This window comes from Lynx rufus, unplaced genomic scaffold (assembly GCF_022079265.1).
Source record: "Lynx rufus isolate CCGP_SWC_20201006 ecotype Redwood Valley unplaced genomic scaffold, mLynRuf1.p SCAF_4, whole genome shotgun sequence".
NCBI classification, from domain to species: Eukaryota; Metazoa; Chordata; class Mammalia; order Carnivora; family Felidae; genus Lynx; species Lynx rufus.
Window position 1 is genome coordinate 167,643,739 of NW_025814856.1, and position 14,122 is coordinate 167,657,860.

The window sequence follows — 14,122 nt, forward strand, 5'->3', positions numbered from 1 at the left end:
GAGTCGGTGAGGTGTGCGGGGAGTAGCAGCGGGCCTGAAGGGGAAGAGGGGGCATCCTAGAGCCCAGTGGGGGTTGCGGTGCTGGCAGCAGGAGGGACGGACTGTGCAGGTATAGGGGAGGGGCAGTCCCTCTCCTCCCGCTTTGTAATACTCCCTTGGGTCATCCCATGGCCCGAGGCCGGCCGGGAGCAAGTCCAGGAGAGCCTGCACGAGTCCTCCCAGAGAAACCTTCCAGTAAACGGAGGTGGCAGAGACCGGAGGAGGGTGGCCTGGAGAGAGGAGGCACGCAGAGTCGAGGGGACTCGGTGCGCTGTTTGTCGTCACTCACTTCTCAGTTTGAAAGGCTGCAGCCACGTGGCTGACCACAAAATACTCGTTTCTTGAAAATGTCTTTCAGCGTACACATATTGCTTAGTTTTTGGTTTTGTTTTTAGTGTTTATTTAGTTTTGAGAGAGAGAGTGAGCGAGTGAGCCTGGGTGGGGGTGAGGCAGAGAGAGACGAGGACAGAGGATCCTGAAGCAGGCTCTGTGCGGGCAGCCCGGCGCGGGGCTCGAACTCCTGAGGCGTGAGATCGTGACCTCAGCCAAAGTCGGACGCTTAACTGACTGAGCCACCCACGTGCCCCACTCCTGTTTATTAGTAAAAGTGTACTTGCCCTTAGAGAGCTGATTGTCTCTAATCTTGGATAAGAAACATAAGAATCTTGGGTGATGCTTGCTGAAAGCCCGAGGGAGTCTGGCAGTTGGAGGAAGGACCCTCCTCACCCAGCCCTGGCTCCTTTCCTTGGCCCACGTAGCTGCGGTTGTTGGCACGGGCCCAACTGCTCATCTCTTTGGTTTTTTTGTTTTTGTTATTATTGTCACGTTCTTGTCATCAAAGCTTAGGGTCTTGGTCTTTCCTTCTTGCCTTTGCATGAGGCCAAAAGAGAGACATTGGCTCCTTTGATGACCTTGAAGCGAACTCCAGGAATGTCACCGATAGCCGGATCTTTGCGACCAAATCCAGCAACTGGAACCACGTTATCTTCCTTGATAAAATTCATCCAACTGACTTTGGGTACAAAGGCTGTGATTTTTTGGCCATTCGTGATCAGCTGGACGCTGACACAGTTCCCGATGGCAGAATTTGCCTGTTCGCCTTCCGCCTTTACTTTCCCAGCATATTTCTTTTGCACGGGAGGCATTTCCACAGGGTTGGCCTTCAGGGCTGTGCCCAAGTGGACCTCCTTGTTCTGTTAACCTTGCCACTCCCGATCTCATCCTGGCAGTGGGAAGACTGACACTTGTCCATCCTGCCGGGTCCCCGGCCCCCCCGGCCCCAGCAAAAAGGTGCACTGCTCATCTCTTTGAACGGACTTGATTGGGCTAGGCACTCCCGCTAGGTCATTGTTGTTTTTGGTGACGGTGTAATTTTGGTAGTGCTTTATAGTGTATAAATTTCTTTCCTTTTGCGTACATCTTTTGTAAGGATCCAACTTGATGCCAGTAGAGAAATACATTGGAGGTATATTTACTTTTTGTGGGGGGTTTGTGTGCAGTAGTTAGGATTTGGACTCCAGAACTAGACCATCTCGGTTCACCTATTGATGTCGCCACTTCCTAGCAGGGTGACCTTGAGTTGATGATTTAGAACCTCCTTGTCTTTGTTTTTACATTAAAAAAAATGGGGGATGATATAAATATCTATGTAATGGGGTGGTTAAATCAACAAGAACACTAATACGTGTGAAACACTTAAATGGTTCCTGGCACGTAATACACTGATTTCATGATTTCTTGAGCTATAATTTATGTCTGTTGTGGTTGTGTGGGCTTAATCCTTCTGTCTCCCATCCTGCTTTCTTATTTCATGGTGGTGTCTTTGTTAGTCACAGAAGCAACTATTTTCCATCCATGTACGCTTCACTCATTTATAACTGTTAGTTTTCTTTTATCTTTTTTTAGAAAAATGCTTTTGTTTAGGAAAAATGGGTAGTCATCAAAGACTGATTTTTTTCTTTCTGTATATACCTCTTGTTAGCAGAAGGTAGGGGTAGTTTCTAGATTTTTGTTTGTATGATTAATTACCAACGCCTTTTTGTATTATGGTTTTAGGCGTTCTCAGTGTCCCCTAGGCTGACAGTGTCACCTTTCATTTTTGTCAGAGTGACAGCCTGGCGGGGGGCTTGTCCTCACAGGGGCGAGTGAATTGGTCATCTAGAATCAGTTCTCAAGTGCGGTTCTTGTTAGTATTGTGAATGGATCCCATGTTTTCCTCTCCCGTGGAGGATGGCTGTACTGACTATAACACGGAAGAAGCAGACGTCGTAGCTGAGAGGTGATAACGTGATTTGTGGAAATGTTGGAAGAAGTCCTGTGTGACTGTGTCATAGCTGTCTTATTCATACAGGTTCGTACAGGTCAGTGACAGAGTTACCCCACAGGTAAGCTCTTGTCCTGGATCTCATTGCCGAATGACTTTGGGCCACTTGTTTAATCTTGTCCTTGTTTTCTTTATCTATAATATGAAGGTAAAGGATTTATACAGGGTAACCTAAGAGAACAAAAAAGGTGCGTGAGTGAAAATGATTTCTCGAATTGTTTCTAGTTCTAAAAGTGTGTAGAAACACATATTTCTGTGGTAACTCCTGTAGGCATTCCTGTATAGATCCTGGTGTTCTGCAAAGTAGCACACTGCAAGTAAACATGCTTTTTGGATACAGTAATGCTCAAAACCTGCAGACCTTACAGAAATTCGTAACCAGAACGCTTATAAAAGAGAGTAACAGCCCTGATACCAATATTGCTGCATTCGCACCTAAGAAATGCAGTCTGATTTTCTCCTTCTAAGTGTTGTCCTTAAGAGGCATTTGTTCTTGAGACATTGGGTTCCCCAGAACCAAGAATGTAATTTAGCGGTAGCCATCTTCATCAACCAACCAACAGACAAAATACATAGCGGGAAATGTCTTTGGCTTTTTGATCTGGTAAAGGTTTCTGTTTTAATTGTGACATAATCTGCTTCTGATCACTTCAGAACATAAACCTGCTGACGGCACAATGTCACAGTACGGGCAGACTCCCGTGTGGTGCATAGAGAACTCTTGTAGTTACTGTGATTTACTTGTGTGTTCTCGTCAGTGTCGTCGTTTTCGTTTCTTCAGTTGTTGCAGTTTGATGAGCCTCCAGTGGTCTCTCGGTGGTTTGGGTTGAGTTTTCCTAGTTGATGATGTTGGGCATCTTTTCTTACTTCGTCATAGGTTTTTTTAAGGCAGGGAAAGAAAGGCCTAGCTGTTACTATGGTTTCTTCCTTTACGGATTACTGACCAGGTCCGGAGAAGCGCAGACCTCCCACCGAACCAAACAGTGGCGGTCTTGAGCCTGTGAGAGCTGCCCCCTGTAGCAGAGCCTCCCACACGGAAAAGACCACCTGTTCCCCTGCACTGGAAAATACATTTTTGTTATTAGTGAAGGGAAAGGAAAGCATAGCAAACTGCGTGGGTCGGTGCCCCAGCCCCAAAGTCCCGGCTACGACTCCCAGTGACCTGCAGACCTGTACGCTGCAGGGACAGCGCACTAACTGCCTGTTTTTTTTCTCCCCAGTGAACTTGAAGATGACTTACTTGGAGAAGATTTGCTGTCTGGCAAAAAGGTAAGAAGTTGAGGTCTTCCTGAAACCCGCCTGTAGGCGCTTCGTTGCACTCAGCATAGAGGAGTGTGTCTCCCGCGTGGGGTGCACATTCATGTGTTGGAATTTGAATTGCCTTTTTTTTTCTTCCTTAAATATTTGTTTAATTTTGAGAGAGAGAGAGAGAGAGAGAGAGACAATGCACTAGCAGGGGGACGGCCAGAGAAAGAGAGACACAGAATCGGAAGCAGGCTCCGAGCTGTCAGCAAAGAGCCCGACACGGGGCTCGAACCCACAGACCTGAGATCATGACCTGAGCGAAAGCGGACGCTCAACCGACTGAGCCACTTAGGCGCCCCTTGAATTATCTTTTAATTGCAGAGAGCTGACTGTTTAATCTGTTAGTAAGTTCTCCAGTAACTATGCGAGAGGTCAGTCCTTTGTCACAAACGTTTTAGTTCTCACTCTGCCTGGGCCATCCAGCAGCTGTTGAGTTTGGGAAAGCAGCAGCATAAAACCACCATGCGCTCGTAAGAAAACTAGTATCGGGAGGCTAATATTTTGCATTCCCCTTTGAAAAAATACCTGTTTATTTGAGAGAGAGAAAGTGTGAGTGGGGGAGGGGCAGAGAAGAGAGGGAGAGAGAGAACCCAAGCAGGCCCCACCCTGTCAGCGTGGAGCCACATGTAGGGCTTGATCCCATGAACCGTGAGCTCAGACTTGAGCTGAAATCAAGAGTCCGGTGCTCAAACCAGCTGAGCCACCCGGGTGCCCCAATGCACTGCATTTCCTTTTTGAGAGTCTGCAGATACGGTTAGAGAGAGTCCTATTCAAATATAACACGCATTCAGGTAAATGAGACTGGAAGTCTAAAACCTAATACAGGTTTCTGTAAACCAACCTTCTTGATCAAGTAAAAACTTTGCTATAATTATGTTTAATGTGTGTGTTTATAAGGTGTGTGTATCTGTATGTTGTGTATACGTATACGTGTATGTTTATACTACCGCCATTGTATTTTGAACATTGTAAAATGTACATTAAAAATAGAGGGGCGCCTGGGTGGCTCAGTCTGTTAAGTGTCGGACTTCGGCTCAGGTCATGATCTCGCGGTTTGTGAGTTCGAGCCCCGCGTCGGGCTCTGTGCTGACAGCACGGAACCTGGAGCCTGCTTTCGATTCTGTGTCTCCCTCTCTCTCTTTGCTCTTACCCTACTCATGTTCCGTCTGTCTGTCTCTGTCACTCTGTCTGTCTCTCTCAAAAATAAGCATAAAAAAAAAAGAAATTAAAATCCAAAGATTAAAGTGAAATACTACGTTCTTTTTTTTTTTTTTTTTTAACTTTCATTCATTTTTGAGAGAGAGAGAGAGACAGAACATGAGCCAGAGAGGGGCAGAGAGAGGAGACACAGACTCCGAAGTAGGTTCCACGCTCCGAGCTGTCAGCACAGAGCCCAATGCGGGGCACGAACCCACAAACCGTGAGATCATGACCTGAGCTGAAGTCAGACGCTTAGCTGAGCCACCCAGGCACCCCAGAGGCGCTAAATTTTTGAGAACTTATTAACAGTTTAAAAACACTTGATGTTCTTAATAAATATCAAGGTAGTTTTTTATGCTGTTTTTTCTTTTTTTTTAAGTTTGTTTATTTTGAGAGCGAGCGCAAGTGGGGGAGGGGCAGAGATTGAGGAAAGAATCCCAAGCAGGCTCCACAGTGACTACGCGGAGCCCTGATAAGGGGCTTGAACTCATCATGACCCAGGTCAAAGTCAGAAGCTTAATTGAGCCATCCAGGCGCCCCATGCTTAGTTTTTTAAAGTTTTAAGATTGTGGTGGTTTCTTATTGTCCACGATTCTTACATGTAAGCTCATTATACTTTTAGGTGATAAAGTCACATGATTTATTATATCAGATCTGATTATAGTTTCTTTTTATACTTATTTATGATATAGTTGATGAAGGTCTTGTTCTAGAAGAAAACACCAGTGCTGCCATTTTCTTGTAACGATGTTGCATGATTAGCTTTTTTGCTAATACATGAATTAGTTGTAGGATTCTTTGAAGCCACTTTCCTTTCTCCTGTTTCCTGCTGCATCATTGGCCTACAAGTGGCCTGGCTTCGGTCTACCTCAACTTTCCTCCTTTAAGCGGCTCTCATCACCTGTAACTTTAAGAATTAATTTAGGGGCGCCTGGGTGGCGCAGTCGGTTAAGCGTCCGACTTCAGCCAGGTCACGATCTCGTGGTCCGCGAGTTCGAGCCCCGCGTCGGGCTCTGGGCTGATGGCTCAGAGCCTGGAGCCTGTTTCCGATGCTGTGTCTCCCTCTCTCTCTGCCCCTCCCCCGTTCATGCTCTGTCTCTCTCTGTCCCAAAAAAAATAAATAAAAAACGTTGAAAAAAAATTAAAAAGAAAAAAAAGTTATATATATAAAGATCCCTGCTTTTTAATTTACCCTTGTATTGTTGGCATATCCCCCTTGTACTTAAACGTTTCTTGTTTTGTGATGGCTCCATAATGGTTTTGTTTGTGCACACTGTAGTATACATAGCCATTCCTACATTCACTGAGGGCATTTCCAGCTCATTGCTAGGATTTCGAAAAGAACCCTGACTTTTTATGAGCGCTTGGAAGGACACGTAACAGAAGGAGGGCAGAGTGCGGTCTCCCGCCTGCATTTGTCGCCCTGATTCTGAGGTTTTCAGGTAAAGGCGGTTTTGCTTTATGGTTGCCCACTCCCCTTCCTGAATTATTTTGAAGTAAATCTCAGACATTATCGTGATATATATATATATATATATATGTATATATATATATATGTATATGTATAAAAGTGTATTTATTTTGAGAGAGAGAGAGAGGAACCCAAGCAAGGGCCTGCGCTCTCAGTGCCAAGCCCGGCAAGGGGCCTGTGAGATCGTGACCTGAGCTGAGAGCGAGCGAGAGTTGGATGCCTGACGGACGGAGCCACCCAGGCGCCCCTATGATGATAGTTTAATGCACATGTACTATGCTTTTGGAATTCTTTTCTTTGCACGGTTCCGTCCAGGAGAATTTCTGGCCCGACGGTGTGCGCGGTTCGGCCTCCTGTCTCGTGTCGCCCAGTTGCTTTCCGGCGCTGTTTTCTCAGCTGGGCAGCAGGTGCACGGGCACGCCTTTCGCTTTTCTGTCCCCTGGCTCTGCGATCACTTCTCCTTTAAACTCTTTGTCAGTGAGGTAGATGAAAAGTGATTTCTAGTTAGTTTACTTTGTATTTATTTGTGTCTAGTGAGAAGGAGTATTTTGTTGGGTGTGTAATCAGGAATTTATTGTTAGAGGTATGCTGGCCGCCTGCCACCGTCTCTCTCCCCCACGCCCCCGCCCCCAAGTCCCCACGAAATGTAGGGGGATGTAGCTTGTCTGGGGAGAGGCTCCTGGGCTGGTGGGCCGGAGGGCTGCACAGAGTATGGTGACCGTGTCAGACCGACAGGGGCGGCCGAGGACGAGTTCATTGGTGTCCAAAAGGGAGGTTAGAGTCAAGTTTCAAATACAGGATAAAACGAAAGGTCGGCCAGCTCCAGAGTGAAGCAAGCTGGCGTGACCCGACTAGAGCTGTGAGAAGTTGGGGAAGTCTAGGTGCCAGTTGCCTGCCAGCCTGTGATGCCTTCTTCAGTTTCTGTTGTACCTCGGCAGCGGGTGCCAGACAGGTCGTCTCTGGTCCGCCGGTTCAGACCTTCCTCTACCTTCCGGGGAGTGCTGGAGCACGTTGTTTCTTTCGTGGTTGTCTCCCCCCAGGAGAGGAGGGGCCTGCTGCTCACACGGATTTCAGGAGCATTCCCAGCCGCTTTCTCTCACTTTCTGGGCCTGGGGGCGGGGAGGGGGGCTGCCCCCTTCCCCCCGCCCACGGATCGCCCAGAGCGGAGTCCTCTAGTCACTCCAGCCTTGTCTGACGGAGCGGTTTGCCCCAGTTCTTTGGGATGTAGTTGAAAGCAGTTTTTGCCTCAGAGATGGAATCTAGGTCTCCACTTCTTCTCTGTCAGCAAAGTGGGTGTTTGGTCCTTGCCTCCCGTGCACGGTACTTACCACATTCAGAGTCCACAGGTAAGATCTGGTTACCGTCAGGGCCGGCACAGCATATATTCCTTTTTGTTTGTTTGTTTGGTGAATTATTTATTGGTTCACTGAGTTTTGACAAGTACTTAAAATTTTAAAGAAACTCAAGGAAGCAGCCTCTTACAGAATGTCATTTGGCTTTCATTGAAATGTTAATTTTTAAAGACTTTCTGTGGCTTTATTTAATAAATTGGGCGGCCACATTTAGGCAGGCCTGGCTCATCTTCTTTAGTGGAGGACAGATTCTGTGGGCGACTGAGCAGAACTTGATTTTGGCTGTTAAACAGTCTGTTTCTTTTTCATACAGATCCACCCCTCCCTTCTTCAAGTAAACTACATGGCCTGTGTTAGTTCATTTTTATCTTGTTAGAATGTCAGCCATTAAGTAGAGTTCCTTGAGACCCGTAAGAACTATAAGGTTCATATTTTCTTGGCTTATGTCAAAAATATTAGAACGAGAGTGTACAGAGAAGTTTGAGAAAGCTAGTTTTACAAGCTGTAAAATGTTAGGAAGAGACTGCTTGTTTCATCTTTAGAAAATCAAATCTTTTTTTTTTTTTTTTCTGTTTTTACCTTTTTTCATAACGTGTGTGTTGGAGGGGCTTCTTTTGGAGGGGGTGGTAATTTGTATATACCATGAAAGTAATTTGAATAGGGAAGGAAAGTGTGAAGGGACACCTCTCCCCCTTCCCGCCGAAGTGTAAGATACTGGTGTGTATTTAAGGCAAAACCTGGAGTGTGCAAAGTTGAGCCTCTACCTGTGGGTGTGGTGAGTGCGCAGGCCTGTCAGGAGCAGGGGCGGGACCTGAGCCAGGCATGTCTGTTTTCACGTGTCACCTCTATTGGACGGACCAGTTTTATTTCCTTACCATTTCAATTCGGTGATCCAGTTCTCTAAAATCTGCTTATTTCTGAAATTCCACCTTGTTTTTGTTTAAACAAAAACCTTCAGATTTTGGATACTAACAGTGTTAGATTTAGTCAAGTCTTTTAAGTTTTTATTTTAACTTCTGTTAGTTAATACACAGCGTTGTGTCAGGTTCCCGTGTACTGTATGCTGATTCGCGCTTCCACACGTCCGCTGGTGCTTCTCAAAGTGCACTGCTTAGTCCCCACCACCTGTTCCCCCAGCCCCCAGCCCCCCACCCCCAACCATCACTGTGTTCACTGTAGTTAAGGGTCTGTTTCTTGTCTCTCTTATTTTTTCCCTTTGTTTGGTGTGTTTCTTTTTCTTCTTCTTTCTTTCTTTTTTAAGTTTTTGAAAAGTTTTTATTTTGAGAGTGAGAGGGGTAGTGTAGAGAGAAGGAGAGACAGAATTCAAGTGTAGGCTCCACACCATCGACGCAGAGCCTGATGCGGGGCTCAAACTCACGAAACTTGAGATCATGACCAGAGCTGCGATCAAGAGTCAGACGCTTAAACGACTGCGCCACCCAGGAGCCCCTGTTTGTTTTGTTTCTTAAATTCCACATATGAGTGAAGGCGAATTTAGTCAAGTATTACGGATACAGGGAAAAATATTCATAGGATACTACCAAAAGAGTCTCCCCTTTTCCTTTTTGGGTTAGATTTAGAATAAATGTGATTATTAGGCTTGTTGTTTCTTTTTTTTGTTTTTTTGTTTTTTTATTTTTTTATTTTTCAACGTTTTTTATTTATTTTGGGGACAGAGAGAGACAGAGCACGAACGGGGGAGGGGCAGAGAGAGAGGGAGACACAGAATCGGAAACAGGCTCCGGGCTCTGAGCCGTCAGCCCAGAGCCTGACGCGGGGCTCGAACTCCCAGACCGCGAGATCGTGACTTGGCTGAAGTCGGACGCTTAACCCACTGCGCCACCCAGGAGCCCCTGTTTGTTTTGTTTCTTAAATTCCACATATGAGTGAAGGCGAATTTAGTCAAGTATTACGGATACAGGGAAAAATATTCATAGGATACTACCAAAAGAGTCTCCCCTTTTCCTTTTTGGGTTAGATTTAGAATAAATGTGATTATTAGGCTTGTTGTTTCTTTTTTTTGTTTTTTTATTTTTTTATTTTTTTATTTTTCAACGTTTTTTATTTATTTTTGGGACAGAGAGAGACAGAGCATGAACGGGGGGGGGGGGCAGAGAGAGAGGGAGACACAGAATCGGAAACAGGCTCCGGGCTCCGAGCCGTCAGCCCAGAGCCCGACGCGGGGCTCGAGCTCCCGGACCGCGAGATCGTGACCTGGCTGAAGTCGGACGCTTAACCGACTGCGCCACCCAGGCGCCCCAGGCTTGTTGTTTCTGAAAACAAAAATTTTATTATTTTTGAGAGAAAGGGGTGGGGTGGGAGAGAGGACCCGAAGCAGGCTCTGTGATGACAGCAGAGAGCCTGATACGGGGCTCGAACTCACGGAGCGAGAGATCATGACCTGGGCCTGAGCCGGATGCTTAACTGACCGAGCCCTGCCAGGCGGCCCAGCCTTGTTGTTTCTGCACTCACTGGACTCTGCACTTGAAATGTGTCTGGGGAGGCGGGTGTCCCATGTGTGGAGTTTCTCCACTGGTTCTATCCGAATGAGGTAACTTACTGAATGGCACGTGTTCTAATAACAGGGTGAGAAATAATCCAGCCAATGTAATTTTGCACATTTGTAACCAGTCTTTTTATGGAAGTGGCATGCATTAATTAGATTTTTTGTTTTAATTAGAATCAGTCGGATTTGTCAGATGAAGAGCTGAATGATGATCTTTTACAGAGTGATAATGAAGATGAAGAAAATTTCAGGTATTCCATATTAGCTCATTAAAATTTTTCTGGAACTAAATTGCTAGTAACTGTAATTTATAATTATAACGGGATATGATTGACAGTGTGATACTATATCATTGAACACAATTTTATTTTACACGGGATATTAATACAACATTTATGTGGAAGCCGTATATTTCTGTAAGTAGGTTTTTGGTCTTGTATTCGATGACCTGTGTAATTTCGTTGAGCGCAGATTATGAGAGCTCGGGAAAGGTGTGTACTGAGTTCCTTTATTGGACGGGGCAGTGGCCTCACACACTCAGTATTGTCACTTGCGGTTTGATGTTGCTGCTTTTGTTTCTTTGTTAGACCATTTTTACTTACATGTGATCTGTTGACTAAGAATTGCCATTTTGAAAATTCCTTTGGACTGTACTTCAGACTGTAACTTGACTATGTGAGTGTAATTGTTCTAGTGAGTATAGTTACTTTAGTCGGTTTTGACTACATTAACAAAATACTATGAACTCGGTAGTTGATAAACAACAGAAATTTCTTTCTCGCGGTTCTGGGGGCTGGGAACTCCAAGGTTAAGGCACCAGCACGGTCAGTTTCTAGTTTCTGGTTCCCAGATGGCATCTTCTCTCTGTGTCCTCGCTTGGCGGAGGGTGAGGGAGCTCTTGGGGTCCCCTCTGTAACAGCACTCACCCCTGTCGGGGGAGGGGGGGGCTCCATCCTTCTGACCTGATCACCTCCCCAAGGCCCCACCTCCAGGCACCATCACACTGGGGGGTGAGGATTCAGCAGATGAGTTTTGGGGGGACGTGAATATCCAGCCCCAGCAAGCATGGACGTCTCTCTGTTGTTGACGCAGTAAAGCTCTGTTAGAAGAGCGGGAAGCGGCGGGTAGTATTCTCTGGTGGCGGAGCAGGGTTTTCAGTTTTATGAGAAGACTTATATTGGGAAAACTTCGGGAGATCTCTCTGTCATGAACGTCGTTAACAGATATATGCCACCGATTATCGAACTACAGATCTGTAACTGGTTTTCTAACATGAAGTGGTTGTTTTTGGATAGCAGTGCAGTTTTCAGTTAGTTCATTCCACCACTTAAGTTTCCTAGGTCTGTTGTGCGACATCATCAATGTGTGTACACTCAGGTTTATCCGCAGATCTTGCCCCCTAAGTGTTTTGGCACTTACTGTTTGCCTACTGTGATTTAATACGTTGAGTGTCATTTGTTTGCAATTTTATTTTTTTGAGAGAGAGCGTGCACAAGTGAGGGAGCGGCAGAGGGAGGGGGGGAGAGAGAGTCGCAAGCAGGCTCCACGCTCAGAACGGAGCCCGACGTGACCTGGTGCTTTATCGCTTAACTGACTAAGCTGTCCCGTCACCCTGATTTTTTTTTTTTTTTTTGCAGTTTAAAAACCCTCTTTGTTATTTTCCCAATATTACAAACTGATTGTTTTTTTAATTGTGACTAGCACAGATTTTATTTATTGAACATTGACATGTATTTTCACACACATTTTTAATGTTTTGATTTTTTAAATAATTTATAATTTACATAATAGAAAAAGAAAAAATTGTTCTTAAAATTCCATCTGTGATTCTTTCTTTCTTTCTTTCTTTCTTTCTTTCTTTCTTTCTTTCTTTCTTTCTTTCTCTCCACCTTGTGTACCTTTTATTTTAAAATTTTTATTTTTTAAAATTTTAGTTAGCATACAGTGGGGTATTGGCTTCAGGAGTAGAATTCAGTAATTCATCACTTCCATATGACATCCAGTGCTCAGCACAATTCCCTCCCTGAGTACCTGTCACCGATCTAGCCCATCTCCCACCCAGCCCTCCCTCAAACCCTCAGTTTGTTCTCTATCGGTAAGTCTCTTGTGGTTTATTTCCTTCTCCTTGTTTTGTGTGTGTGTGTGTGTGTGTGTGTGTGTGTGTGTGTGTGATTTTTCTGTTTCTAGAGTAATACTGCCACTTTTACTTTGGAATCCTGTAAAACAGTGAGCATCCTTTTTACCCTGGAAGTTAGAATAAAATGTCATCTGTTTGTTTTCAGTGCTAGAGTTTTGCCAGCCAGACTCGTGTCCCCATCTGCTTGATCTGATTCTTTTGGGCAAAAAACGTGCGTCTGATGATAGTGCGGATGCCGTATGCGTTAGGGGATCGTGGCACAGGCTCAGTATGGCGCACTGAGCTCTGTTTCCAGTCGTGATTGGAGGAATGTGCATCTGCCCGTCACCGGGACAACTTTTCGCCAGTCGTGCTTGAAGTCTTTGTAACAGTTCGTTTATGGAGCAACTTAATTTTGAGCTTTACTCTGATTGGGCACCTTTCTTTCTGTTTTTGTTCTCTTTAGTTCTCAGGGTGTCACAATTAGTCTAAACACCACATCTGGCATGGTCACGTCATTTGAACTGTCTGACAACACTAATGACCAGTCCGGAGAACAGGAATCTGAGTATGAACAAGGAGAGGACGAACTTGTTTATCACAAATCCGGGGGATCTGAACTGTACGCTCACGAGTACCCGGAGGAAGGACGCTACGAAGGCCATGGCGCTGAGCTGACGGAAGGCCACATGGAATATGTGGAGGAGCCGGAGGAGGGGCAGCTGTACAGTGACGAAGTGTTAGACATCGAGATCAATGAGCCCTTAGATGAATTCACAGTGAGTCTTTTTCCTTTGTGTGGCCGAAGATGACCTGGCTGCCTAAGCATGGGTTTCTAGACTGATTTGAAATCTATTTCCCTCCCTCGGGAGGGAGGGAAATTAGACCTTATTATCACTGTCTGCCAGTTTCTTTATCTGAGCTATGACAAAGTTTGTGTTGACAGCTTGTTTGGCTGGAGGTAATGCCCCTTTGTCATTCTGGAAGGCTGCACAGAATCGTGACCTTGAGGATTGCACCTTAAGGAAGAAAACAGCTTTGTGTGGTGGAGATACACTGTCAATTGTTGGAAGTACTTAATGCAGAGCTTTTATCCAGGCTTTAGACAAGATCTGATAAAGTCCTTCCAAGGTGAAAAGATTATTGACCTGCTAAAGACATCTTTAAGGTGCTAATATTCCAGAGTGATTGATGTCCTGTTCATTCATCCTTTTTTGTAACTGAGAACTGTCTAAACATGAATAAAGAGATTGGAGGTTAGTTTTGGAAATGTCACACGTAATTTGTTATCTGTAATCAGGAAGCAAAGATTGTGCTGATTTCTATTTCAGGAAGATGATTTTGATAAGTAGCTTTTTAAAAAGTTGAACTGTCAAGAAAGAAAAGGTACTCGTGAAAGATTGCTCGCTCATCTGTCTCAGTGATTCATCCTTAAGAGATACTTGTTTTTAAAACTAACGCTTAATGAAAATATATGTGGGAAGGACGCGATAGTCATCGGTAGAATCTTAAGGCTTTCGTGATACTGAAATTACACTGAGAGGCCATGTCACCTGGGCTGCCGGGCAGGACCCGGTGGAGACGTGCACAGTTGGGGGTAACGGCGTTGCCTTATTCTCGTCATGTTCTTATTCAGCGGAAGCTTGCTTTTGAGAAAAAAATTTCAAAATCAGAATCTTGGTCATTGGTCATATGTACATATAAACGCGAGTAATTTTGAAAAGGATTGTTTATGTGGAACCTTAGGGTATTTAGTCCTAATCATGATTGTGTTTATATATCTCAGTAGTTATTATTAAGATCTGATTCT

The 14,122-nt window shown here is 45.0% G+C and overlaps 1 protein-coding gene across 1 annotated transcript in view; it reads left to right on the plus strand.

Annotated features, from left to right (window-relative positions):
• Positions 1-14,122, plus strand: part of RBM33 (RNA binding motif protein 33) — a 138,832-nt gene that overhangs the window by 27,834 nt on the left and 96,876 nt on the right. Inside the window, 3 exon segments of the mRNA XM_047095800.1 lie at positions 3,583-3,631; positions 10,371-10,447; positions 12,779-13,091. Of these exon segments, the coding sequence (XP_046951756.1) occupies positions 3,583-3,631; positions 10,371-10,447; positions 12,779-13,091 (439 nt within the window).